The sequence below is a fragment of the Pseudonaja textilis genome, chromosome 1, assembly GCF_049901715.1.
Source record: "Pseudonaja textilis isolate UNSWEBS1 chromosome 1, rPseTex1.2, whole genome shotgun sequence".
Lineage (NCBI taxonomy): Eukaryota > Metazoa > Chordata > Lepidosauria > Squamata > Elapidae > Pseudonaja > Pseudonaja textilis.
In genome coordinates, this window is record NC_141990.1 from 222,043,060 (window position 1) to 222,068,914 (window position 25,855).

Sequence of the window (25,855 nt, forward strand, 5' to 3'; positions counted from 1 at the left end):
ATCCCCAGTGAAGGCAGAGACTTTTCACTGACTCCAGTTCCTGCACCGAGCCCTGGTCGCCACCCTACGTACCCTGACCTGGGGTCCGCGAACTTGTCTTCGCCCAATGAATCTCCTGAGTTACGCCGCTCGGGTCGCCAACACAGACCACCGGCGTATCTCAAAGATTATGTGTGTTCCCATCTGGGGGAAGGGGTGTTATGTCTTGGGAACCGGTTGGGGCTCCAACCGGTCCATTCATAAGCAAGTTCAACAACCGTTCCTATTGGCTGGCGTCGCTTTGACAGCCGACTATAAAAAGCCGGCTGTCAAGCCAAGCCAGCCGTTGTTCGCAAGCTAGTCTGCCCGTTGGCTGGCAGACGCGACAACCACTGTTCTTTCAATAAACGTGTTAATTGTATGCCCTGGTCTAAGCCTCTCTTTCCCTTGAAATACAACAAATACTTTATTAGAATAATAAAGGACTGAACGTGCTTGCCAAGCCTGGAACTGGCTCGCAGCGATCAGCGACTGGTTGAACCCCGCAGCCTGCTTTTATAGCCGGCTGCTGGGGGAAACCAGCCAATGAGGGACAGCAAACGCCCCCGCAGCGTGAGCGGACCTGGGTGGGAACTCTTGCAAGTTCCAGGGACATAACAGTGACCAACTTTTTTACAATGAAAAGGGGGACCACAAATTAATTGAAGAAAAAAAACAAAGCCACTTGTGCACGGCACACTCTCCCAAAACAATTCTGTGTGGAGCACATGCGTCTCATAATCGCGTCTCGCCGCACTGTACCGAGCCTTGATGAATCGTCATGTCAAATACAAATACGTCACATCACACACAACGGATCGGATTGGCATCGATCAAATACGGAAATTTACAGATTAGTCTTCAAATATCAAAAAGGAGGAAATGGAGGAGGACACTTTTCGAGAGAGGACAGAACTTACAAAAGGAGGACTGTCCCCCCTAAAGGAGGACGGTTGGTCACCTTAATTAGGGTGGCATGTTTTTCATTATCCCTGGTTTACGCCAGGCTTCCTCCTATTCACAATATGTCCACCTGCATTTTGGAAATGTGCTACCACCGCAGCCCCTCATATATGGAAGGGCCTCCTGTACAGATTCTGCTTGGCACTGGCTTCAACACCCAGACTCTTAATGGTGTTACAGACAGGAGAAGGGACCCTTAAAAGTGCTGCTCTTTGCTCTGCAGCTATTAAAGAGACATCGAGTGTGATCTAAATGTTGGTTCTCTGTAGCAGACTTACATTCTCTTCAGCACCAGAAACACCCCATGTAAACCCAAAGGGATCACAGCTTTGTTTCCCCATCACATTTAATTCTGTTTTAGCACAATTAGAACTTAAGAGTGCTCTAGTCACGCACAGTCACACTAAATGTGCCCAACATCACCATTTTAGAAACTGTGTCTTCGTCCATGTTCTTTAGGAAGTGCTTACTACCTCATGAGACTGAGACTTGGAGATTACCAGTAAATGATAGACCCAAGGACCTATACAAATAAGACCTCTTAATTCATGGACATGTCCCTCTAACTGTAGCTTGAAGATATTTTGCTAATTATATTTTAAGAGCTTATGTACATGGTTCTGTCCTCATTTCATTCTGAGCTTCGTATTTAGCTGATTTAGATGGGAAGGTGGTTTCTACTTTCTCCCGACACAAGCTTTGTTTCGTGAATGTTTCGTGTTCAGACAGCCTGATTGAATAAAATGAGTCAGAAGTAAGGGGCTGGTCAGCTCCTATCAGATACAATAATCACACCCTGCCTCCTCTATTTGCAGGCCACTGCCCTGCATGACTATTCTGACTTTTGGACAGAAATGATGTCTGACTTCTGCAGGCAGCCATGTGACTGTAGTCATGTCATCAATCCAACTAAAATATTGTTTTTCCATCTAGTGGTTGTCTGGATATTGGAAGCAGAGTTAGGGCAGCTGTGTTTTCCGTTCGTTTATTTATTCTGTTAATCAGTTTGGAATAAGGTGTAAGTTACCAAACTAGAAACGGGGAGACTATGAGTTCAGCCTTAGGCACAAAACAGCCAGCTGATTTTGAGCCAGTCACTCCCTCTCAGCCTTAGGATGGAGGCAATGGCAAGCCACTTCTGAAATCTTGCCAAGAAAACTGCAGGATTATTCAGGCGAGTACTGACATGAAAGCACCAAAAAAAAAAAAAAAATAAAAATGGGATTAGATGATATTTTTTTCAAAGGCATTTTTAATTTAAGAAGGATTTCATGTAAACCCACAAAACTAAATTAAAGGAAATGGATGCTTTATATTTTCCCTTAGTTTTCTTTTGCTTTATTTATTTTTTTAATTTACTGCACCATCTCCTTGGACAAGATATAATAATATTAGGATTAATAGAGAGCCTTGAAAGTATTTTACATATATTACTTGGTTTCATGCTTCACATTTTATTTAAGCATGGTTTACTAGATAAACTGGCACTACACAATACTGCATATTAAGCCATAAACTATGATTTAAAAATAAAATAGCCAGGTTGACACTAATATGGTATACCATCATCAATCCAGATCAGGCTTCTTTAACTACAGTTTGCTGAATAAAAGTTGCATTACATGCGAAGCCAGAGGTTTCCAAATTTGGCCACTTTAAGACTTGTGGACGTCAACTCCCAGAATTCTCCAGCCAGCATAGCATAGCCCCTGTGCTAAACTATAAAGTAGTGTTTGCTAATTACAATGGCCGGGGGCTTAATATTAAAACAAAATCAAGCCACATTATGGTTTAGTGGCTCAGCAGTTAAAGATGCTGAGCTTGTCAGATGGAAAGCTGATAGTGTAGGTTCAAGACCTGAGCGTAGTATGATTGGGTGAGCTCTCATCCTTGCCCCAAGGCCTGATCCCCCCCATCCCAACTGTTCAAAAGAATGCAAATGCAAGTAGGCAAATAGGTACCACTTTGGTGGGAAGGTAACAGGGTTCTTTGCGCTTCGGCATATAGTCAGGCTGGCCACATGATCACAGAATTGTCTTTGGACAGCACTGGCTCCCTCGGCTAGGAAACAGAGATGAGCATTGTCCCTAGAGTCGGACCAGACTGGACAGGAGAAACTTTATCTCTACCTTTTATGATGCATAACTTTATTGTGCCCAGGATCCAAACTGAAGACCAACACATAGGGTTTTTTTTTAATATTATTGCACTGACTATGGTTTGTAGTTTACCTGTTGCATTTTATTTCACCAGCTTCCTGCTTCCTTGTCCGTGTACCATACTTGAGTACAGTAAGCTTTTCACAGCTCTATTCGGTCACTTGAAAAGCAAAATTTCTCTTCTCCAGCAGGTGGCAGCATCATTTCATGATGTCGTGGTAAAGAGAGATTTCTCCAGGCTGTAATTCCTTTTGGTTTGTCTTTTAAATGGATAATATCAACATGTGCCCCCCCCCGAGTAATTCATAAGTCTCTCGACAATAAGGGTTTGTGTGCAGAGCACAAAGCCCACGACAGGAAATCTGTTATTGTGTCAATATGCTAGGGTTCATACAAGTCATTTTTTGTATGCTATGAGCGTTCTCCCCGGTAGCCAATTCTTTTTCAGCCAGTTCTAGCAGACAAGTTTTCTCATACCGTGTTTATCTCTCCCTCCAGTTCCACTAGCTTGAAATCTTCTGAATTAGCCGTCTCTCTCAGATCTTGCTAGCTTTTCTTACATATTATATGTGTGCTGCTGCTCCAAAGAACTACAAGTGCTTATGATCCAAGGAACTCCATGGCCAGTTGGGGTTTTGCATCCCTCTGTTTCCATGCATGGACCGCCCAATGTTTTCTTCCTGGGTGATGGAGGTAATGATGATCCCTTTCCGAACTTCTCTCCTCTACTCAAATATTGAGCCAAGGCCACCTTTATACATTTCGCTTCAGACCCTACCATCCTGCCTCTCTCTTCCCCAGAACGCATGGACCTCTGCTGTCTAGATGTGTGGTTGGCAGGATTCTCAATGTTCCATTTGCCAAAAGAAAGCCGACTCTGCATATTTCACTTGTCTTTGTGACCTAAAGCACCTAGATCTTCTTCACTTCACCCTTATGGATCATGGAGAATATTTGGCACAACTGTGAGAGCCAGTGTGATATGTAATGAATAAGGCCTAGGAATAAGGAGAGCCAGCTTTTAGTCTGCCCCTAACTATGCAAGCTCACTGGGTGGTTGGAGGGGTGGGAGGACAGCCTCTCTCTCTCTCTCTCTCTCTCTCAGTGTGTGTGTGTGTGTGTGTGTGTGTGTATATATATATATACACACATACATATATATATACATACACACACACACACACACACACACACACATATATATATATATATATATATATATATATATATATATATACATACATACATACATATACATACATACACATGCACACACATATATATATGGTATTCAGCTTTGTTTGGGTATTTTGCCGCGTCATTATAGTTGTGCTTTTAAAGCTGTAGCAACGTTTCGGCAGAATCTCATCTGCCATCATCAGGCTTCTTCTGTATAGTGTACATCTGTGAGTCAGACTTTTTGTTCGTCTGTGAGTCAGACAAAAAGTCTGACTCACAGATGAACACAACCCGAAGCCTGATGATGGCAGATGAGATTCTGCTGAAATGTTGCTACAACTTTAAAAGCACAACTATAATGATGTGGGAAAATACCCGAACAAAGCTGAATACCATACATACATACATACATACATACATACGTATACATATACATATGTGTGTGTGTGTGTGTGTGTCTGTATGCCTATGTCTCTGTCTGTCTGTGTCTGTATGTCTGTGTCTATCTGTCTGTCTGTCTATCTAACTATCTATCTATCATCTATCTATCTATCTATTTCTCTCCCTCCCTCCTTCCCTCCCTCCCTCGCTCTGTCTCTCTGTCTTCAATCCACAGGGTTGTTGTAGGGAAAAATAGGAGAGAGCACCATGCACATTGCCTGCAACCACTCCTATAAAATGTGCGGTATAAATCTAATCATTTTTTTAAAACAGTGATATAGAAGGGAAAATGGACTTGGGGAAGGATCATTTCTTCAAATATTCCCACTGGGGTCATAGAAGGGAGCCCTTTATCTCCATCCTGCATTTGAGGTGTGCCCAGTGTGAATTGTCTAGAAATGAGGAAAAGTACGGCTGGGCTAAAGAGGCCCCCTATGTCCCCCAGTCAGTCCCGATTTGGCAAACTGTGTCCACCCACTTTTTATCTTTGCCAGAGAAGCTAAGCCACTCCAGTCATATACTCTGCTCTTCTCAGCTTCGGTCAAGGAATGTGACATGTCAGAAAACAGCTGCTGCTTGGGAGGAAGAGAGGGAGGGTGGAACTAGATGGGGGGAGGCGCTGTAGGATTTTTCATTGTGTATTTCCCTTCCTCTAAAAGGGAAGGGGTGTAATTCAGTGGAATGAGGAGTAGTGGGACCATAAAAAGACGGTAAAGGCGTTAGAAGTTTCAGAATGAGGGCACGGGTGTTGTGTGAATGGGGAGGATTGTGCCCTCTGCAAAGAGTCCAGCTCCCTCAGGGTATTGAGATGGGCTGGCTGCAATCTGAGACCATCCTAAAAATAACCCCTTGCCTGGCAGCAAAGGAACCTTCTGGGACTTGTCCGGTTGGGTGGGCAGGCACCTGGAGCAGCGTCAGTGCCCCCTGGCAGATGCCCAGCAATTGGGGGGTCTCACACAGAGAGGGTGAACATCAAGGAAGGGAAACAGCTGCCGGGGGGCTGCGTGGGGCCCTATCTGGCTGAGAGATTGCAAAGTCCTAGGTTGGAGGGTGTGTGTGTCTTATGCAACATCACTGCAACCAAAGACCGTGTAACGGTCAGTGAGGCCCTAAACCATGCAGAAAGCTCAGGAACAGAATATTTTCATCCACGGCACAGGTGAAGCTGAGCAGGCAGGACAGGTGTCCAGCAGAGCTCCTCCAAGCCCTGCCATCCCTCCCAAGAGAGCCAAAGTCACAGCGGAGCAGGGACGCCCTGCGGCTCCGGTTTTTCTGCAGGAGCTGAAAGACACAGCTGTTAGCATCGGCCATGACTTCCTGCTGAAGGTGGTTGTGACCGGCAACCCCCAGCCACACCTGACCTGGTACAAGGAGAAGGTACCTCTTGCTTCCATCAAGAAGAAGGTCAAAGAGGAAGAAGAAGAAGAGGACTATGGCAGCCTCCAAATCCTCAACAGCAAGGTGTCGGACGCTGGAGTCTACAACTGTGTGGCCAAGAACAAGCATGGTGAAGCCATCAGCACAGCCACCGTGACAGTCACCGATATGGAAGGTATGGATAAAGTGGGAGGGGTGGGTATCTGGTGGGGCTGCAGTGCCTGAGCCCTACCTGGGCAGAGCAGTTGCTGCATTAACAATGACCACTAAGCTTCCCAAGGGGAAACAATCAGCCTTGCTTTTCCGAGAGACCCAATTCTTCAGCCCGAGCACATATTTAGCAGCACTGCAAAAGAGCAGGGTTTGGCTGGAAAAGAATGATAACAGAGAACCTCTGATTGTGTATCAAATTCATAATCCTTATTGATAAGTAAACATGGTTTATTCTCCCAATGAATCAAAGAGCCAGGGTTTCCTGTTGCAGGGTGTTTGGTCCTTAGGCTTAGCTTCCGTACGTCTTTCTTCTAGAAATCAATCCCTGGCATAAACCAGACAGCCCTCTGGGTCACAGTGTAGGGCAGGAATGGGGAACTTCTGTAGATGCTGAACAACTGTCATTATCTAAGCATGGTCCTTCCAGTCATTGGACCTTATGACATGAATAGAACTGGGAGGAAATGGAAAACCTGAATGCATGCCTTTCCTGGGCTTAATTCACCCCTTGCCTCATTAGAGAATAAGAATTAAAAGAATTAAGTAAGAGGAGAATAGCACCCCCATTTAGCAGAACTACAATTGCTTATTCGTAATAGATAAAACTCCTTGAAAACTAAATTGGACCCATTCTGAAGTTAGGGAAGTCTTAGTGAGGCTGTTGGAGCCCTTAGAACAAGGGTCTTCAAACTTGGCAAGTTTAAGACTTGTGGACTTCAACTCCCAGAATTCCTGAGCTAATAGGACTGGAGGAGGAATTCTGGGAGTTGAAGTCCACAAGTCTTAAAGCTGTCAAGTTTGAAGACCCCTGCCTTAGAAACAGGGTGGAAATTACATAATAGTAAGTAGCACTTAGACTTATATACTGCTTCACAGTGCTTTACAGCCCTCTCTAAGTGGGTTACAGAGTCAGCATATTGCCCTCAACAATCTGGGTCCTCGTTTTACCAACCTTGGAAGGATGGAAGGCTGAGTCAACCCTGAACCAGTGAGAATCGAACTCCTGGCAGTGGGCAGATTAGCCTGAAATATTGCATTCTAACCACCGTGCCACTACGGCTCTTTGTAGGGGATAGCAAAGCACCATTTTTGTGGCCCAGCAAATGGGCAACTATGAGGGCCAGCGGGCGGGTCCCATTCTTCCCTCCTTCCCAAGTTAGGGCAATCATTAATATCTGCAACCTGAGCCCTTTCAGGAAATTAAACCGCCTCTTGTCCGGCCAGCCCACTGCCAGAGAGGCTGCTTCTCACTTCGTCAACTGAATCATCCCCTCCTTCCCACATAGTTTTCCTATGATCAGGTTCTTCTTGGTGCTGAGGGCGTGATAGAAACTGCTACCAACTCACCAACAGCCCTTTTCCTACCTCCAGTACTTCAAATGTGTTTGTCATCGTACACAATATGGTGGAGGCTTCTGTTCAAAGGGACAAACTGTAAAGTGGAAGTCACTCCTAAATCAGCATGGTCCAATGAGCTGCAGCAGAGAGGCTCTAGTATCCTGCATTACAGCTTTGACAGTCGCCTGCCAAACTAGTGCTAGATTACGTGATTGATAGCTAGAGAGAGTTCCTGTTTCTTGACTCATTAACAGAAGCAGAAGTATTTCCCTACATAAAACAAGAGAAGACATTTAGGCTGAAATGTCTCCAAGACAGAGGAACTCTTGTAAGTTCAACCAGTCTAATTTTGACCTGTTTGGTGAAGCTGCTCCAAGTTGGCCACCTTAGTGTGTACTCCATTCCTTTCCAGAGATAAATCTACAATATGTGTTGTAATGCATTTGGATTTAGCACCCAGTCAAGATTGTATTTCTTGGACCATGGTCCAATGAACCAGAGAATCACATGGCAGGATTTTTTTTTTTTCAAAATGGAACTGACAGGCATTTAGTCAATCAGATGAAGGTCATACCCCATATAGGTTCAAAAAGGTTAGAGCTGGAAAACTCTGCCAGTTCTAAGAACCAATTTGCATGATGTGCTGAACCACATCTAGACTAACATATTAACAACGGATTTTATGTTGTGTGAACACAGCCAATAGGTTTCAGAAGGCTGTTTCTAACAAGGATATATTATAAGCTTATCTAGATGAGGGTCCTACAAATCTAACTTATGTTTAATATTTGCGAAGGCAACTATTATAAGATCTGTACATTCTCAAGTTGTCTCAGAACTTTAAAACAAGTAAAGTTCAAATCTTAATTGCTTTATGTTTGTGGGAAGTTTAACACTGCAGGTGGCTTCTCAAACCCAACTTTTATTTGTACATATGTCCAAAACCTGGAGGAGATGGCAATCATGCACAGATGGCCATCTAATCAGAGTCTGAAAGTTCTCATTCTATGAATATCTGTCATAAACAGAACCACATGTATAATGTGATGCTAGTAATCTACAGAAAGCCCAGTGTATTCAATTGGTTCCACTAAAGAGAGAAACATTATAGCAGGGGTCCCCAACCATCGGGCCCCGGACTGGGACCGGTCCGTGGATCATTTTGTACCAGGCCGCCGGTACTTGGGCACCACCATCTTGTTTCGATGGCACTTGAGAAAGTGCTTCCGGGTGAGCTTGTCGGTCGTCGGTTGGAAAACGGCGTTTGGGTGCTGAAGGAATCCTCACGCCTTAGTTTCATCGAAGGGGGGGCGGCTTCGAACGAAGAGCCATCCCAATGGTGGCGGAGTCTCGCGTTATTTGGGAAGAGATTAAGAAAGAGCCTGAAAAGCCCATGGAAGGTACAAAGGAGGAGTTGAAGGTGGCGGGGAGAAGCGGGGGATGGCTGGCTGGCTGGTCGCTCGGCTTGCCTTGCCTTGGTTGTGTGTACTGATGCCGGTACCAGTCCGTGGATCATTTCATTTTTATTTTACCGGGCCGCAAAGAATGAATGGTTGGGGACCACTGCATTATAGGACTACTAGATCCAGGCTGCTGAAATTCAGATGGTCAGCAGATGGCAGCAAAGAGACAGGAAATTCTTCCTTGGTTGCCATCTTATGGTCCTCCAGATTCTGCAGCCCAGATCTGGGAGCCTAATGGAAGTCCTGTTAGAAAAGGAAAAACCTTATCAGCTGTACCTTGCATCTTCCATGCATTTAATATAAGATCCTGTCTCGTGAATTCATGGTGTAGTAGCCAATCACAGCAGCTATAGTTTGTTTTTTGGTGGGAAGTGGGTATTCCACCCCTGCCCCCCAGATTTCTTGACAGAGGCATCTGTGGGGCAAGGGAGCAAGGGATCAGTGATGAAAACAAGGTTGTGCCCCATTTGTATATGGATAGGCCTTGTTTACCAGCTGCCTCATTCTACAATTGTTCTCAATTATGGCAATGATGAAAACGTTTTTATGACAAGTTTTCACATTTATGAGCATTGCAAGTCTGTAAAGAAAAGGAAAGCTGAAGTAAGACCTGATTTCACTTAATAATTCCTTTGCTTTACAACTGAGTATCCGGACCCAACTGTGCTTGCTAAATGAGGACTATCTGTATGCACTGAGATATCACATGCACACATGACAGGGGTAGAGTTTGTGTTGCAACAGTCCAACACTACTTTCATCATTTGGACAAAAGGTTCCAATACTTCAGATGCCTGTTCCCAAATCTGTCTTGCTGAAATAACTTCACCATTGTTTGTGCTGAAAGACAGAGCATCAGTGAAGCAGAGTACGTGCTTAATGAAAAGTCATGATTGTAAGGCAGATCATTTTAGATAGTTTAAGCAAGGATGGGATTCAAAAATCCCAGCTACAGGTTCGCTGCCCGGGTGGGCATGGCAATGGTGGGTGGGGCCTACTGGAATTTCCTGTTTCCAGCTTCTGGTGGGCCTCCAGAGCCCAGGGGAGGCTGTTTTTGCCCTCCCAAGGGTCCAGAGGCCTCCCCCAGAACTCTGGGAGGGCAAAAACAGCCTCTCCGGCCTCTGGAGGCTCACTGAAAGCCAGAACTAGGCCCGTTTTGCCACTTTCCAGAGCAGTAGTGGGATTCATTTTTTTTTAAATTACTGGTAATGTGGGCCTGGCTTAGTGGGCATGGCAGGGGAAGGATACTGTAAAATCTCCAGTCAGAGGTGGGATTTGCCGGTTCTTCGGACTACTCAAAATTTCCGCTACTGGTTCTTCAACTGGTTAGAACCAGCTGAATACCACCTCTGGTCCAGAGGCCTCCCCTGGGGCTCTGGGAGGGTGAAAATGGCCTCCCTTGGGCTCTGGAGGCCCCCCTGGAAGCCAGAAACAGGCTTGTTCCCGGACTTCCAGAACTTCCAATTTTTCCCCTCCCAGAGCCTCTGCACGGACCCTGCACTTACCTCCATCGAAAATGGGCCACGTGGACACTCCTGGGAGGGGAGGGGCGGGAGGGGGGGACCAGCTGGTCGGTTGAAATACCGTTCGGTGAACCAGCTATAACTTTAACATCCAGTTTGCCTGAACTGATCCGAACTGGTGGAATACCACCCCTGGTTTTAAGGGTGAGTCTTGAGAAAAATTGAACATGGAAGAAAAAAGAAAGAAATGAAAGAAACTGCGGTGAAAATAGAACAACTGCAGGAAGAAAAAAAAAAAGGAGTCCTGTATAAAAAATAATAGTAAAAGATTGATTGTTCTCTCAATGGAATGAATGCAGAATGCAAGTAAGAAAGGTGATATGGGTACTGCTTAGAACAGAGTGAAAGAATTACAGTATGTTATGAAGCGCCTAAGAAGCAGGTGGAGTTACAGGACACCCATAGAAAATATGAACCAGGATGCAAACCCTGTCCTTTCCATGTATGGTAAAAGAAGCATGAGACCATTTCATTAACATGATTGTGGATTTGGGACATGTGATGCAGTGCAGGATTGCTGCACTCTTGGTTCTTAAAAAAGGCAAAAATCTGAACAACCATTAGATGGTATCAAACTGATATACTCAGTATATTGTTGCCATCTAAGGTTTATCTAGATTTTTGCAGTTCAGATGTGGTAGCTCTAGTGTTTGGGATGATTCAAATGCTCCAACTGATGAACTAATGTAAGAAGGCATTGTCCTTAAGATAGAGTAGCCCTCTGGCAACCTGACAGAAAGTAAGTCAAGAACATGGAATTAACATACTGGGTACATTAGAAAGCAAGTAATAACTCTTACTGCTTAAAAAACCCTCTTTAATGAACCTTATTTATGGTATGCATGATACAAATACCGTGCATGAATGCGTGTTTATATGATTAGGAGTATTTATTTCTCTGAAGTCTATTCTGCTACCCATGGAGACAGAAATTTCTGGAGTTTTTTTTTTTTTTGCTTTCTAGTGTGAAAATTGCTGTTGGATTAATTAATGTGAGCACGGTTTTCTTTTGCCAGTGACTAATCTGCAAATGAAGAGGCAAAAGTTAAGATGATAGCACTGCTCCCTGTACGTTTTGGTTCTGGTAATCAAAAGTGGCTTCCAGACAGAAATGCAGTCAACAAGGGATTGTCTTGGGCTTTGGCTGTTATTATGAGAGGCTACACAATCCATCTTGCTACATATCCACGCACAATGCTCATTAAGGCCTCCAGAGAAACAGTGAGGGGATCTGTGCACATAGAATATCTGGATCGGTATTTACAGCAGACCATAAGAACAAGGACCTTCAAAGTCGGCTACCCAGAAAATGGAAGGATATAAGGGGCAAAGGTAAACATACTGCTTTCAAATTTATCCTCTGTTCACCTTGCACCCTATTCCCTCCTATCCTCCTCCTCACTCTCCTCCTCCTCCTCCTCCTCCTCTTCCCTATTGTCAGTACTGACCCCTAAAGATAACCTGGACAAGTCCCTACAACTTTCTTGATAAGGTAGTTTGGAAGTGGTTTGCATTGTCTTTTTCCTAGGGGTGGGAGAGAGTAACTAGCCCAAGGTCACCCAGCTATGTCCATGCCTAAGATGGGACTAGAATTCAGTCTCCCAGTTTCTAGCCTTGACCACTACACTAAACTGGCCCTTCTTGGCTCACATAGTAGCCCTTTTATTCCAGAGGGAAAGCTACTTCAGATCAATGGACAGTTTGAATAAACTAATGCTCAGATAAGAACTTGAGGACTCACTGGGGAGAGATGAACGATAACATTCAGTGATATTAATCTGTCCTCTATGCCTTTACTCTATTATCCTCATTACAACTATAATTGCCTTGTGGAGCTGTAAAGCTAATGATGTATCTATACCCACCTTGCCCACGGAATCCTACATTCCTAGCAGTGATGGGATTCAATTTTTTTTACTACCAGTTCTGTAGGCGTGGCTTGGTGGGCATGGCATTGCTTGGTGGGTGTGGCTTGGTGGTCATGACAGGGGAAGGATATGCAAAATCCCATTCCCTCCCCACCCCACTAACCTGCTTTCCAGCTCTGTTCTCCTGTGCAGGGCAACAAAAGAAGACCTAGCTGATCAGCTGAGACTTGGGAGGCAGAGAATGGATGGGGGCAGGGCCAGTCAGAAGTCTCAAAATTTCTGCTACCGGTTCTCGGAACTACTCAAAATTTCCACTACCAGTTCTCCAGAACTGGTCAGAACCTGCCGAATACCACCTCTGATTCCTAGGTAGGGTAGTGAAGGCTGCAGATTATTAGGTAATGTTTGCAGAATGGAGGGAGGTGAGGCTGCTCAGCAAATTGTGTTCCTGCTTGGCAAGGTAGGAGTGAATAGACTAACAGACTCACATTCTGCTTTGGGGTTGTGAAGGCTAGTGGTGAGAACCGTGTTGGTGCAGTGGTTAGAATGCAGTACTGCAGGCTACTTCAGCTGTCAGTAGTTTGGCAGTTTGGTTCTGTCTGGCTCAGGATTGACTCAGCCTTCCATCCTTCCAAGGTTGGATAAAATGAGGACCCAGATTGTTGGGGACAATATGGTGACTCTGTAAACCACTTAGAGAGAGCTGTAAAGCACCATATAAAGCACTGTGAAGCAGTATGCAAGTCCAAGTACTATTGCTATTGCTTCTTCCCAGTCTTATTGCTATGTCTCCATGGTTCCTTGGCTGACATTCCTTTTATGCTGATCCCAGCATCTTCATTAAACACCCCCAAAGACATTAAGACAGATTATAGATGGCCACTGGGACTCCCAATTTGGTTTTGTGTATTTTCGATTTAATACAGTTCCCTAACTAATAGCTAACACTTCACACATGGCTTGCTTTATTTAGGGGACTGCATCTGTGAAGGAAATTGCTTCTCTACAATGCCACACATGGAGACAAAGGCTCAGCTTTCTGTTTCGCAAAGTGCGTAGGCAATAGCCCCAAACCCCATGGCCACTGCAACATAGATTATTCTGAAAAACACATTCACATATGGCAATGCCTACACAGCTTCTTGCCACGTGCAGTGCTAACTATGTAGGAAATTAATTCATGCAGAAAGAGCCAAAGTGCCTTTTCTGGGGGAATTCATAATTTCTGTTTCTCTTTGATCTATATAGAAGAGAACATGCTATAGGAATGCATACCTTACTCTATAGCAGGGGTGTCAAACTCGATTTCATTGAGGGCCGCATCAGGATTGTGTTTGACCTCTGTGGGGTCAGGGTGGGTGTGGCCAGGGTGGGTGTAGCCAATTTGACATCACTCGTGCTGGGGTACCTGTGGGCCCTGAGCATTCTATCAGTGAAAACAGGCTCCTGAGCTTCATTTTTGGCTGCGACAGCCTCCTGCAACCCTCTACCAACAAAAACGGAGTTCAGGAGGGTTCTTGCAGTCCTCCCTAGCTCTCTTTTTGCTGGTAAAGGCACTATGGGCCGGTCCTTCGTAGTTCCCAGGGCAGCTACGCAGGACGGATCTAAGCACCTCACAGGCTGGATCTGGCCTGCGGGTCTTGAGATTGACATCCCTGCTCTACAAGTTCAAATTACCAAGTAGTCATGCTTAAGGGTATGGGCTTCCTTGACTTTAGCAGAAAGCTACATTAGCTGTTTTCACTACTAGATAATGTCTCCAAGTACTGTATATGATGATTGGTAGTGATCTTTTGCATTTTTGTAGCTCAAATGTCATGGTCCAATTCTGGAGGATCCATGATTTGAATCAACTTGTAAGGATCATGGAGACGATGAAATGCCCTCCTGCCACTTCTCCCATCATTCAAGAGGTTCCTCTCTTTTTCTTATTTGGTCTTCCCAAAGTCTATTAAACATCTGTCAGTCAGGGAAATACTTAGATCATCAGCCCCAAACCCTGATTCTGTGGAGAATCACTGTTCTGCAAGAGCTGAATAAGTGCTCTTTGAAGAAGTTAATTGATTCCTCGGTCGCCTGGCAACAGACAATTTTGGATGGGTGTCTGAATATAAAAGTCTTTCTGTATACTAACATATCTATTCCAACAATATATACTCAAAGCTCCAGAATACTCAGTGGCCAGATGAATTTAAAAAACACTTCTTGATATGGTTTACACATTTTTCATAACTTCATATGTTAATGACATTTTTTAAGACCCTTCAACTCTGGGGGAGTGTGAAATGAGGAGGCCTTGTTTTAACTAGTGTGGTGATGTGTATTACATTCAGCTTTGAAAACTTAAGAAAACAAACAAACAAACAAATAAATAAATAGATATACATACATACATACATTTATATTGTTTTCTGAGGTTCTCGCGGGTATTTATATGTAGATCTTTGGTTGTTCGGGTTTTCTCCCGCGTAAGATTTGAAGTATCTAGGCAGCGTTTCGATGAAGTCTCATTCATCATCTTCCAGGCTTCTGTCTCAGCTCTGTGCTTCTCAGAAGTAATGGTAATGAGAAGCACAGAGCTGGAGACAGAAGCTGAAGATGAATGGTTTCATCATGCTTGATACTTCAAATCTACGTGAGAAAACCCACAACAAATCTACATATATATATATATATATATATATATATATATATATATATATATATATATACATACACACACACACACACACACACACACACATACATACATACACATACACACACACATACATACATATGGATCTTTGGTTATTAGGGTTTTCTCCCGTGTAAAATTGGAAGTGTCTAGGCGACATTTCAATGAAGTCTCATTCATCATCTTCAGGCTTGTGTCTTCGGCTTTGTGCTTCTCGGAGTAATGTGACCTTGCATCTGCTTCTTCCTTTTAACTGCTAGTGGGGGTGTGACTTGATTGGGTGGGGGCTTGGCTGTGTTCTGATTGGCTGAGGGTGTGTTCTCATTGGTTGGGGGTTTGGGTGTGTTCTCATTGGTTGGGGGGTTGGCTGTGTTCTGATTGGCTGGGGGTGTGTTCTGTTCAGGTGGGGGCTTGGTTGTGCTCAGGTTAGTCTTAGTTGCTGGGGGATTTGAGCTGGTGAGCTGTGATCCTGCTGTTTACAAATACCCGCGAAAACCTCAGAAAACAAATATATATATTTGTGTTGGGGTACCTGTGGGCCCCGAGCATTCTATCAGTGAAAACAGGCTCCTGAGCTTCATATTTGGCTGCGACAACCTCCTGCAACCCTCTACCAGCAATATATATATATATATACCTATATATATATATATATATAGGGGTTGGAATAATTGTCCATCTCATGCCAGCCTACTTTATTTAGAAAAACTATTCAGTGCAAAAGTAATGTTATTATTCTGACTACAGGCAGAAACCTGTCTTACACTGATAACACAGAGGTGATCCTGAAGGTTCATTGATTGCACAGAAGCACATCATTTATCCAAGTGTAACAATTACTTTCTAAATCAGGAACATTTAGTCTGGCACGGCAAACTCATTTTCAGCTAAGGATCCTCTGATGCCCCTTCAACAGAAAACAAAAATAAGTAGCTGTTATTGTATACACTTCCTCACAACCCAGAGGAGTAAAGCAAACCTAATTTGTGAAAAATATAACCTTCAGCTATTATCTCATTAATAGTAATGGCTAATAAACTATTAATTCCTAGCCATTAATATTTATTTATCTATTTTTATTAATTTTTTATGTCAGCCATTTTCCCTACAAGGTGACTTCGGGTGGCTTACCAGATTGCAAAACAAGTAAAAAAAATTGAAAATATGAAAACTATACAGAATAAAATATTATTACAACTGTACTAAAACTGCAACTAAGAGAGCTAGGAGACAGGCAGGACAGGGATGAGGTCTTCTTACCCCCATCAGCCACCTCCAGTGGTCAGTGTCCCTCTCAGGGCCTCAGGCCAACTGGCAAAGTCAGGTTTTGAGGCCAAAATGGCCGTCCTTATCTCCAGAGGTAGAATGTTCCACAGGGATGGGGCCACAGTGAGAAGGTTCTTCTCCTTGATCCTGCCTGCTTTAGTTCATTAGTAGTCGTGGTCCATGGCAGGCTTCTTCTGCTAGTGTGAGTGAGGCGGGCTTGTCCCATGGGGGCAGTGGGGGGGAGGAAGAGTGAAAACCGCAATACTTTATGTGTTAGAAACCTCAGAATTAACCAATCTGATCACTACGGTCAGCAATAAACTCTTTTTTTCTTCTAATAAAATGCAACTGTCCCCAACATTCATAAGACACAAAGGACAGGGTTTAAAAAAATAAGAAAAAAACTTTTTAACTAAAAAAAAATCACTGTAAATGTATATATTTAATCCTAATCCTCAAAATAAAATAACTACTATATCTTTTTCACAAAATTGTGGGTACATTTGCGCAACATCCTTAACTGGGATAGTTATAGCTCAGAATCTAGGCTTATTCAACACATTTAACTTCCCAGATCGTCTGACACCAGATAATGGGATAAGTGATTTACTTTGGCTCAACCATTCAGTGGAATAACTTGCCTCCAGAAGTTATGAATGCTGCAACACTGGAAGTTTTTAAAAAGATATTGGATAACCATTTATCTGAAGTGGTGTAGGGTTTCTTGCCTAACTCTGTTATTCTATTCTGTGCTAACCCAGGTTAGATCAGCTGTGTTGTGTGAACTTGGCCATCTCCTTTAGAGATATCATCTCCTCACCTTTCTTTCCCCTGTGAGAGTCCAATGTTCTCCTAGAAGACCAGTCAATTCACCACAGTTATTTCTTCTTTGTGTGAGCACGCGAGCCAGGCAACTGAGTTTTCCCATTTCTCTTTCTATTTATTAATTTGACTAGTATGGCCATCCAATTCGAAACGCTTATGATGGGTCACATTGAAAAACTCAGTAAAAGCCAAGGGTTAGAGGAATAAAAACTTAATAGTATGTGGAAGTATGTTTAAAAAATTAGTTGCAGCCATTCTCACCAATTACTGCCCCAAAGCATCATCAAATATCTTAGCACGTGTACTTTCTGGGGGGAGGGGATGCTTTCAATACCTTTATAGAGAAGAGCTGGGACTGTCCCCTACTAATTCCTTCATTCTCAGATCTTTTTTTGTCCTTTCACCTGAATTCTTCATTTAACCCCATAGCTACTATGTTCTCCCTCTCCCCCTGCTATTCCGTATGTCAACCTAATGTCCCAAGGGTGCTTTTTCCAAAGGCAATTGGATTTTGTTTTTCCTCAAAGATATTTCACATCTCATCCAAGAAGCTTATTTAGTTCATAACGTCTTCAGAACTGAAGATGTTTCTTGGATCAGAAGCTAAATGTTTTCAAGGAAAAACCAAATCCAGTTGCTTTTTGAAAAAGCACCTTTAGGACAACCATGACCTGAATAACTGAGAATCTCCATAGACATGTTTTATTAATTTATTTGGTTTGTCAATTGCTTACAAGATAATAGGTATAACTAAAAACATAGTTATGAATACATGGATACATATAAGAAAAATTAAAAATTAAAATAAAATAAACAATAGGACAGGGACGGTAGGCACTTTGGTGCACTTATGCACACCCCCTACAGACCTCTTAGGAAAGGGGTGAGCTCAGTAGTAGACAGTCTAAGGTTAAAGTTTTGGGGGTTGGGGGAAGAAACCACAGAGTCAGGTAGAGTATTCCAGACATTGACCACTCTGTTGCTGAAGTCGTATTTCCTGCAGTCAAGTTTGGTGCGATTAACCTGTCGGCCTACTGTCCTTCTCACGATGGATCTCAGCTACCTTTTCTTCCCTCTCCTTTTTTTAGTCTTCCTCCATTTTTAATTTTTTACATTTCCCGCTTACGAGTGGCAGAAACTGGAAATATCATGGTTGTAATTTTAAAAATCAACTTATGCAAATAACATGGTGCTAAGGACATTGGCATAGCAGGCACCATGGAAATCCTCGGGGGTGGCCTTGGTATCCATGGGTCCCATGATGTTAACTCTTGTGCAATCTTTCATTGTGAGCAATTTATTTGATGGGAAAAAATTTAGCATAGGTTTTATAATATGTAATGTTATAAATATCACCCCAAGGTTCATAATTATATATAGAAAGTCCATATTATGTATACATTAGAAATGAAGGTTAAGTAAGCTCCAGATGAGTTTTTTTTTACATATAATGCAGCTGGAAGGGACCGGGGAGATTTTTTAATCCAGCTCTCTACTCAAGCAGGAGAACCTCCTATACCAATGGTGGCTAACCTTTTTCGGCTTCCGTGCCAATAATTGTGTGCGCGCTTGCTTGCATGCGCTCACGTGCCAGCACCCAGAAGGCAATGCGTGCTGCCCCCCCCATGCCCCCTATGCATGTGCATGTGATTCCCCCTCACACACAGCACGTCTGTGCATGCACACGCGATTCCTCCCCTCGTGCGCCATGTCTGCACATGTGCGTGCCATTCCCCCTTGCTTGCAGCACATCTGTGCATGCGTGTGAGATTCCCCCCTCACACACTATGCGTGTGCATACACAATTCCCCCTCATGCGCCATGCATCTTTGTGCATGCACATGCGATTCCCCCTCACGCACCACGTCTGTGCATGTGTGTGTTTCCCTCTCACGCGTAGCACATCTGCACATGCGCATGTGATCCCCTCATACGCAGCACATCCCTGCACATGCGCATATATCTCCCACGCACCCCCCTCTGCCCCCTTGCATATGCATGCCAGATACCTGACAATCAGCTGTCGGACGGCGGTGCATGTGTGCATGTGCAGTGCGGCTTGTTGAGGTAATTCCCCATTAGGAGAATGAGCGCATACAGGGAGACATATAGAGAGTAGTGTTGGAATAATACACACAGAGCACACAGATACACTGTACAGTAAATGTAGGTTTTTACTTCCAGAAAGGTTTAAGCAAAGTCCAAAATAAGCAATCCAAAGTCATTCACAAGTAAATCTGTCAGTTTTCAATCCAGGGATAATCCAACAACAAATTCCAGTGTCAAAAACAGTTCAGTATCAGACTTACATCAAATCCAGGAATATCATTCAATTAGGAAAAATGGAGGAATGGCAATACTTTCCAACAGAAGGAAACAGAGACTTACTCACACACTCTTCTGAGACTCAAACTAAAAAAACCCAGGTTTCTGGCTCCATATTATGGCCTTTGAGAAACCACACCCAATTGCATGCTCTTGCATTCCCTTAAAGAGACAGTATTAATATGGTTTATATATTTCTAACCCAAATACCTGTTAGGTGACTTACATTCCTAACATGGCTCTTCCGGGTGACCTCTTGTGTGCTGAGGAAAATGGCTCTGCGTGCCACTTCTGGCACACGTGGCATAGGTTCGCCAACACGGTCCTATACCATCTCAGATAAGTTACTACTCTAGACTCTTCTTAAAAACATCCAGTGATGAAGCGCCCATTATTTCTGAAGGCAAGCTGTTCTGCTGGTCAATTGTCTTCACTGTTAGGAAGTTTCTCCTTAATTCCAGGTTGCTTCTGTCCTTGATTAGTTTCCATCCATGGTTTCTTGTTGCCTTCTGGTGCTTTGGAGAGTAAATTTATCCCCTGTTTATTTTATTGTATTTATTGGTTTGTTTGTCAAACATGAACAAGATAACAAGTATAGCAGAGGTGATATTCAGCAGGTTCTGACCAGTTCTGGAGAACCGGTCGTGGAAAATTTGAGTAATTCAGAGAACCAGCAAATACCACCTCTGACTGGAGATTTTACACTATCCTTCCCCTGCCACGCCCGCCAAGCCCCGCCCACAGAACCAGTAGTAAAAAATGTTGAACCCCACCACTGAAGTATAGGTATGAAAATAAACATGAATAAAGGAAGTAAATACAGATAAATGGGGACAGTAAAACAGGGATGGCTGGCATGCTTGTGCGCTTATTCACGGCCCCTTTAAGGGCGTCTTAGGAATGGGGTGAGATCCATGATAGACAGTTTGAGATTGAAGCTTTTTTTTGGCAGGCTCTCAAATACTGATATACTGCTATCAGTATTATAGTTGTATGTAGTTATATATATGGTAGTTATAGTTAAGAACAAAGAAGGCAACAAGATGTGAACAAATTAGGGCCAAGAGAAGGAAGAACTGTGGCGAAGGGGGAAAGGCCATTTCCATATGGGATCTTTGTACTACTCCAGAACTATCTCTGAATTTGAGTTGGAAAAGGTGACCCTCAAACTCTCATGCTTTATAGTTTTTCTGATCCTCATAGGCTAGTCTTATAAGCATCATTTAAGATTTGCCAAGTTGGCCCTAATACATCTTCTGTTTCAGCCGCCAAACTCATTTATTTCTGGCTTAGCTGCAATGTCTCTGTAATTGTACTAAAGAAAATCTGTTTGAAATACTGACACTCTTCTGAGATGATGGGGGACCTTTTTCCTCTTTGGCAAGGACTTTTGCCTTGCCTTGGACTGAATCTAGTCTTGCCCACACCCAGGGGTGGGATTCAACCAGTTCGCACCTATTCACTAGAACCGGTTGTTAACATTCTAAGCAGTTCGGAGAACAGGTTGTTAGAAGAAATTACTGGCCTAATCCTGTAAGGAAGGCAGGAAGGAAACATTCTGGTGTTGCTTACAGAAACTGCCTCTCCGTTAACCCTTATTACATTCTTGGCAGGACTAGACTTTCTGTCTCAGGAACGTCTCCGGAATTTTTTTCCCCCCTCCTTTGCTGGTGCTTTGCTTGTGTGGAGTGACCATTCAAAGTTACAATGGCTCTGAAAAAAGTGACTTATGACCATTTTTCACACTTACGACTGTTGCAGCATCCCCACAGTCATGAGAGGCCAGGTGAGGAGATGCGTGCCTCGATATGAGTGATATTGAGTTGGCCACACCCAGCCAATAACATGACCACCAAGCCATGTCCACCCAGTCACAGGACCACCAAGCCACGCACACCAACTAAGCCACGCCCACAGAACCGGTTGTTAAAAAATGTGAATCCCACCCCTGCCTACACCTCTTTCATAGACATTGTGAGATGCTATTATTTCTTCGGTCTTTGAAGCTTAATGGAGAAATTAGACAAACACATACCATGTAAACTTCCCCCCCAAAAAATACAGATAGGAATGGGGCACTAACTAAAGATATGTTTTGCACATTCTTATTGGTCACTTGGAAAGAGCAGTGGTGGTCTCATTTTCAACATTTCAAAATCAGCGGCAGTGCAGGTGGTTGTCAGTTGCCTTCAAAAAGATTGCCTTCAAAAGGATTGTAAAGAAACTAGGGCAGTGTGGAAGTGACCTGTGATATTAGTCAACTCAGTGTCTGCTTTATTTATAGTCAGTGACCCTGTCCTCATTCACACATAATGAATAAGAGCACAATATTCACAGAGGCCATGTATTTAATATTAATTTTTTCTAACATTTTACAGTAACTAAACCATTTCAGTTACCCATCAGTTCTTATAAACAGCTTTTTACATGTTGGAGGTGTAGAAATTTAGTGATTATATAAAAATGCCTTATAGACAACCATGAGGATGTGCAAATATTATGTTGTGGGAATGGAATGTTCTGGAAGACTTGGGACATTCTCTTCCTCCTCCAGACCATGCCAATTCAGCTGTCCTGAGGTAGTCCAGCAGTTTTTCAGAAATTAATTCATTGAATTAGAACTGGCATTACAGATATGGTCCAGTGTCAAAATTGGCTTATTTCATCTGGAATACTTTGGGTTCAGGAATTAAATTCTTCAGGTGAAGAAATCAACCCAGAACAGTTGGATTGGATGGTCTAGAGGAGGAATGGAATTCTTCTTGGAACATTAATTTTTGCACATATTTAAACGAACAGGCTCATTGTCAGGCCAACCTGTTATGATTTTCTCTGATTGACAGTGAGTCTCCAGATGAGGCACAAAACCTTTCTCATCACATTTTTTTAAAAAAATCTTGTGATAACATCAGATTGAAAATGGAACTTCCCACATGCAATTCAGCTGCATTATCACAGCAAAACAAATGGGACTTACCTGCATGGTTAGTAACCATACTGCAATTTATTAAATATAACACCCAGTAGGGGAAAGAGGAGATTTTCATTAGAACTACAGGATGTGTGCAGCAGAAATTTAACTCTTCTTTTTCCTCCATCATCACTTTCATTTAGATGAAAATCTCTGCTCTGCAGACTATTCAGTATAATAGTCTTCACAAAATAGACTGGAGGTTCACAATGTAGATAATATATTGGCTTATTTAGCCCATAACTATAATTTATTTATATAATTTGGTAATCTAAAGAGGTTAACAGAATTAACAGAATATCACAGTTGGAACAGACCTTGGAAGTCTTCTAATCCAATTACCTGCTCAAACAGGAGACCCTATATATTTCAGGCAAATGGCTGTCCAATCTCTTAAAAACCTCAAGTAATAGAGCACCCACAATTTCTGAAGGCAAGCCATTTCACTGATTTATTGTTCTGTCAGGAAATTTCTCCTTAGTTTTAGGTTGGTTCTCTCCTTGATTTGTTTCCATCCACTGCTTCCTGTTCTGCCTTCAGGTGCCTTGGAGAATAGCTTGACTTCCTCTTCTTTGTGGCAGCCCCTGATATATTTGAACACTACTCTTCTTTTCATCGGACTAGTCATACCCAATTCCTGAGACGGTTCTTCATATGTTTTAGTCTCCAGTTCCCTAATCATCTTGTCTGAGTGAAAAATAAATTGTGGGAGGCCTTCCACACCTATTCATCTTAATGAAGTTGTGAGCAAGATTCTTGTATTATATCAATATTTTAAAGCTCTTTCTTTCTTTTGTATATGTGTACCGAACCTCTCACTGATCTGTTTCTACTTGCTGAGTTTCTGTGGCTATATCAGCAATCACTGGTGTCCTCATTTTGCCTCTCTGCTTTTTCTTTTTTTTTAAGGACTCACCTGACTTTTATTTTTGCCCTTCAACTTGGTGCCTAGCCATCGAATCTATTCGCTGAAATACCATTCTAATAGAAAACATTGCAGAAACACCTAATTCCGGCCTGAGTCTTCTCAACCTTCACTCTTCACTGGCTTAGTTGAAGAAGAATGGCAGGAAGGAGCTTCCATGTATGTTTCCTTAATTCTGCACTCAGGCCATAGTCGTTCCCACTATACCTATCCACGGAAAAAGAGATGATTTTGTTATTCTATAAGGCAGAATGGCCACATTTCTGGGCAGGATACAGAATTTCCTATCACATTTCAGTTGCTCTCCTTATATTCTTGCCATTGTCCTATAAGCTGTATGTGTGCTTGTGTGTGTGTGCGTGCGCACATCTTTTTCTGTGTCTATATATGTGTCGGGGTGGTGGTGGTGTCTGTGTGTACTAGATGGGGAGAATCACTTTCTCCATCTGGATTTTTCAGGTTCTGCAATGAAAGAAAGGGAGAGAGAATTTTTAGAGCACAACCCTGGAGTTCAGTAATTTGGCTGCCTCCAGGTGCTCCACAATCATAAATGAATATATAATTGGATAGTTGCCATGTTGTGGACAACTGCCATTGTAATAAATCCTGCAGATTTCTGTTTGCTATAAGGAAGGGATAAAACAAACACAGAGACATTCAGAATATGCAAATATATATACAATTGCACATGCAAGGTTTTTTTTTCTTATCAGGGTTAAGTGATTTAGCTAAGAATTGGGGAGATGGGATCTAAAGGAACACCTGTCAGTCTGTCTTTCTCTGCTCTGATAAAAAATAACCCCCTCCATTACTGCTTTAAAACACATAATTTTAATAGGTGAGATCCCACTTTAAGCATCACACACCATGGACACATCCAAACAACCAGTCTTTCTGTCACCCAGTCTTTTCTGAATTCTGCTTGGAATGTACTGATGATGGATCTGGTTGTAATGACATTCAGATCTATTTAGATATCAGGATTCTGTGAGCAGGGACACTTTGCAACAATTGCAGGTCAGAGGTGGTATTCAGCAGGTTCTGACCAGTTCTGGAGAACCGGTAGTAGAAATTTTGAGTACTTCGGAGAATCGACAAATACCACCTCTGACTGGCTCCGCCCCATCTATTCTCCGCCTCCCGAGTCTCAGCTGATTGGCTGGGTCTTCTTTTGTTACCCTGCACAGGAGAACGGAGCTGGAAAGCAGGTTAGTGGGGTGGGGAGGGAATGGGATTTTGCAATGACCTTCCCCCAGGAGTAGAGAGGGAATGGAGATTTTGCAATATCCTTCCCCTGCCGTGCCCACCAAACCATGCTGCGCCCACCAAGGCACGCCCACAGAACTGGTAGTAAAAAAATTTGACTCCCACCACTGCAAGCAGGTCCATGGAGCTTAAGAGAATACCAACAAATAAGTGCTTGTGCTTTCTAGCTCAAAATTCAGTGCAGAGAACTGTTGGCCCATCATATCTTGCTTGTGGGCCAGTAACTGACTGCTTCATCCTGATTCTTCAGGTTTGTGGGCCTACTTATAAATACCTTTTCCCTCTTCATCCAAATAATAGAAGATAAAATACTTAATAATTTAAAATGCAACTCAATATTGTCTCTTGTTTCTGGATTTGCCTTGGTTGCAAACCTCCTTTGCCTTCCAGATGCCTAATGCTCAGATGCTGTTATCTCTCCTGCCAGCACAGATGGAGCCCCAGGAACAGTGAGATGAGGTGAGCCAAGAATACCTCCTGTGAGAGAAGCATCACTCCCACCCACCCCTGTAAGCGCAGGGCAGTACAGTACCATGATTTCTGAAGCCGCTGTGGCAAATTTGAAATGGAGGCTGCATCACTGGCCCAAGGACAACTCGAAATTATTTGCAGTTGTAACATAGATAGTTTTATGTCGTGCAACACTACCACAGTCCCTCAAAAATAATTTGAAGCCGATTCTCTGAACATCTGGTCTTTGAGTAAGTTAGAAGTGCTGAGAACAAGCACAGGACGCCATAAGCCCTGAGGCATTCCCTCGAGCTGACGGGAAAATATAAAAAGTGACAATCAATCACTATTTCCAACTGCTGCAGTTCGTACAATATTAGTAACAAAGGTCTTCTCACTCCCGTGGAGTACAAAAGGGGGGGCTGCCACTCCCCTCCTTGTTTTTTAGTACATGTTAAAAACTTCTGCAAAACTTCTGAGTTATTATGAGGGGAACCTATCCAGCTGCACATATACTTTTCCTTCTGTTTAAAAGGAGACAGAACAGCGAACAAGGAGAACGTGTCGTCATGTTTGCAGCCAGGTGATGGTCACGATATTTCAAAATG

General features: G+C 43.1%; 1 protein-coding gene across 3 annotated transcripts in view; it reads left to right on the forward strand.

Annotated features, from left to right (window-relative positions):
* The first annotated feature begins 5,701 nt into the window (after positions 1–5,701).
* The window catches only part of SPEG (striated muscle enriched protein kinase), a 135,128-nt gene continuing 114,974 nt past the window's right edge, over positions 5,702–25,855 (forward strand). The window contains exon 1 of one of the 3 annotated variants that reach the window (XM_026707894.2): positions 5,702–6,312. In XM_026707894.2, coding sequence (XP_026563679.2) covers positions 5,877–6,312 — 436 coding nt within the window. In that variant the 5' untranslated portion in view covers positions 5,702–5,876. The remainder of the gene's footprint in view (positions 6,313–25,855) is intronic. The other 2 variants (XM_087920608.1, XM_087920609.1) reach the window with 2 other exon arrangements.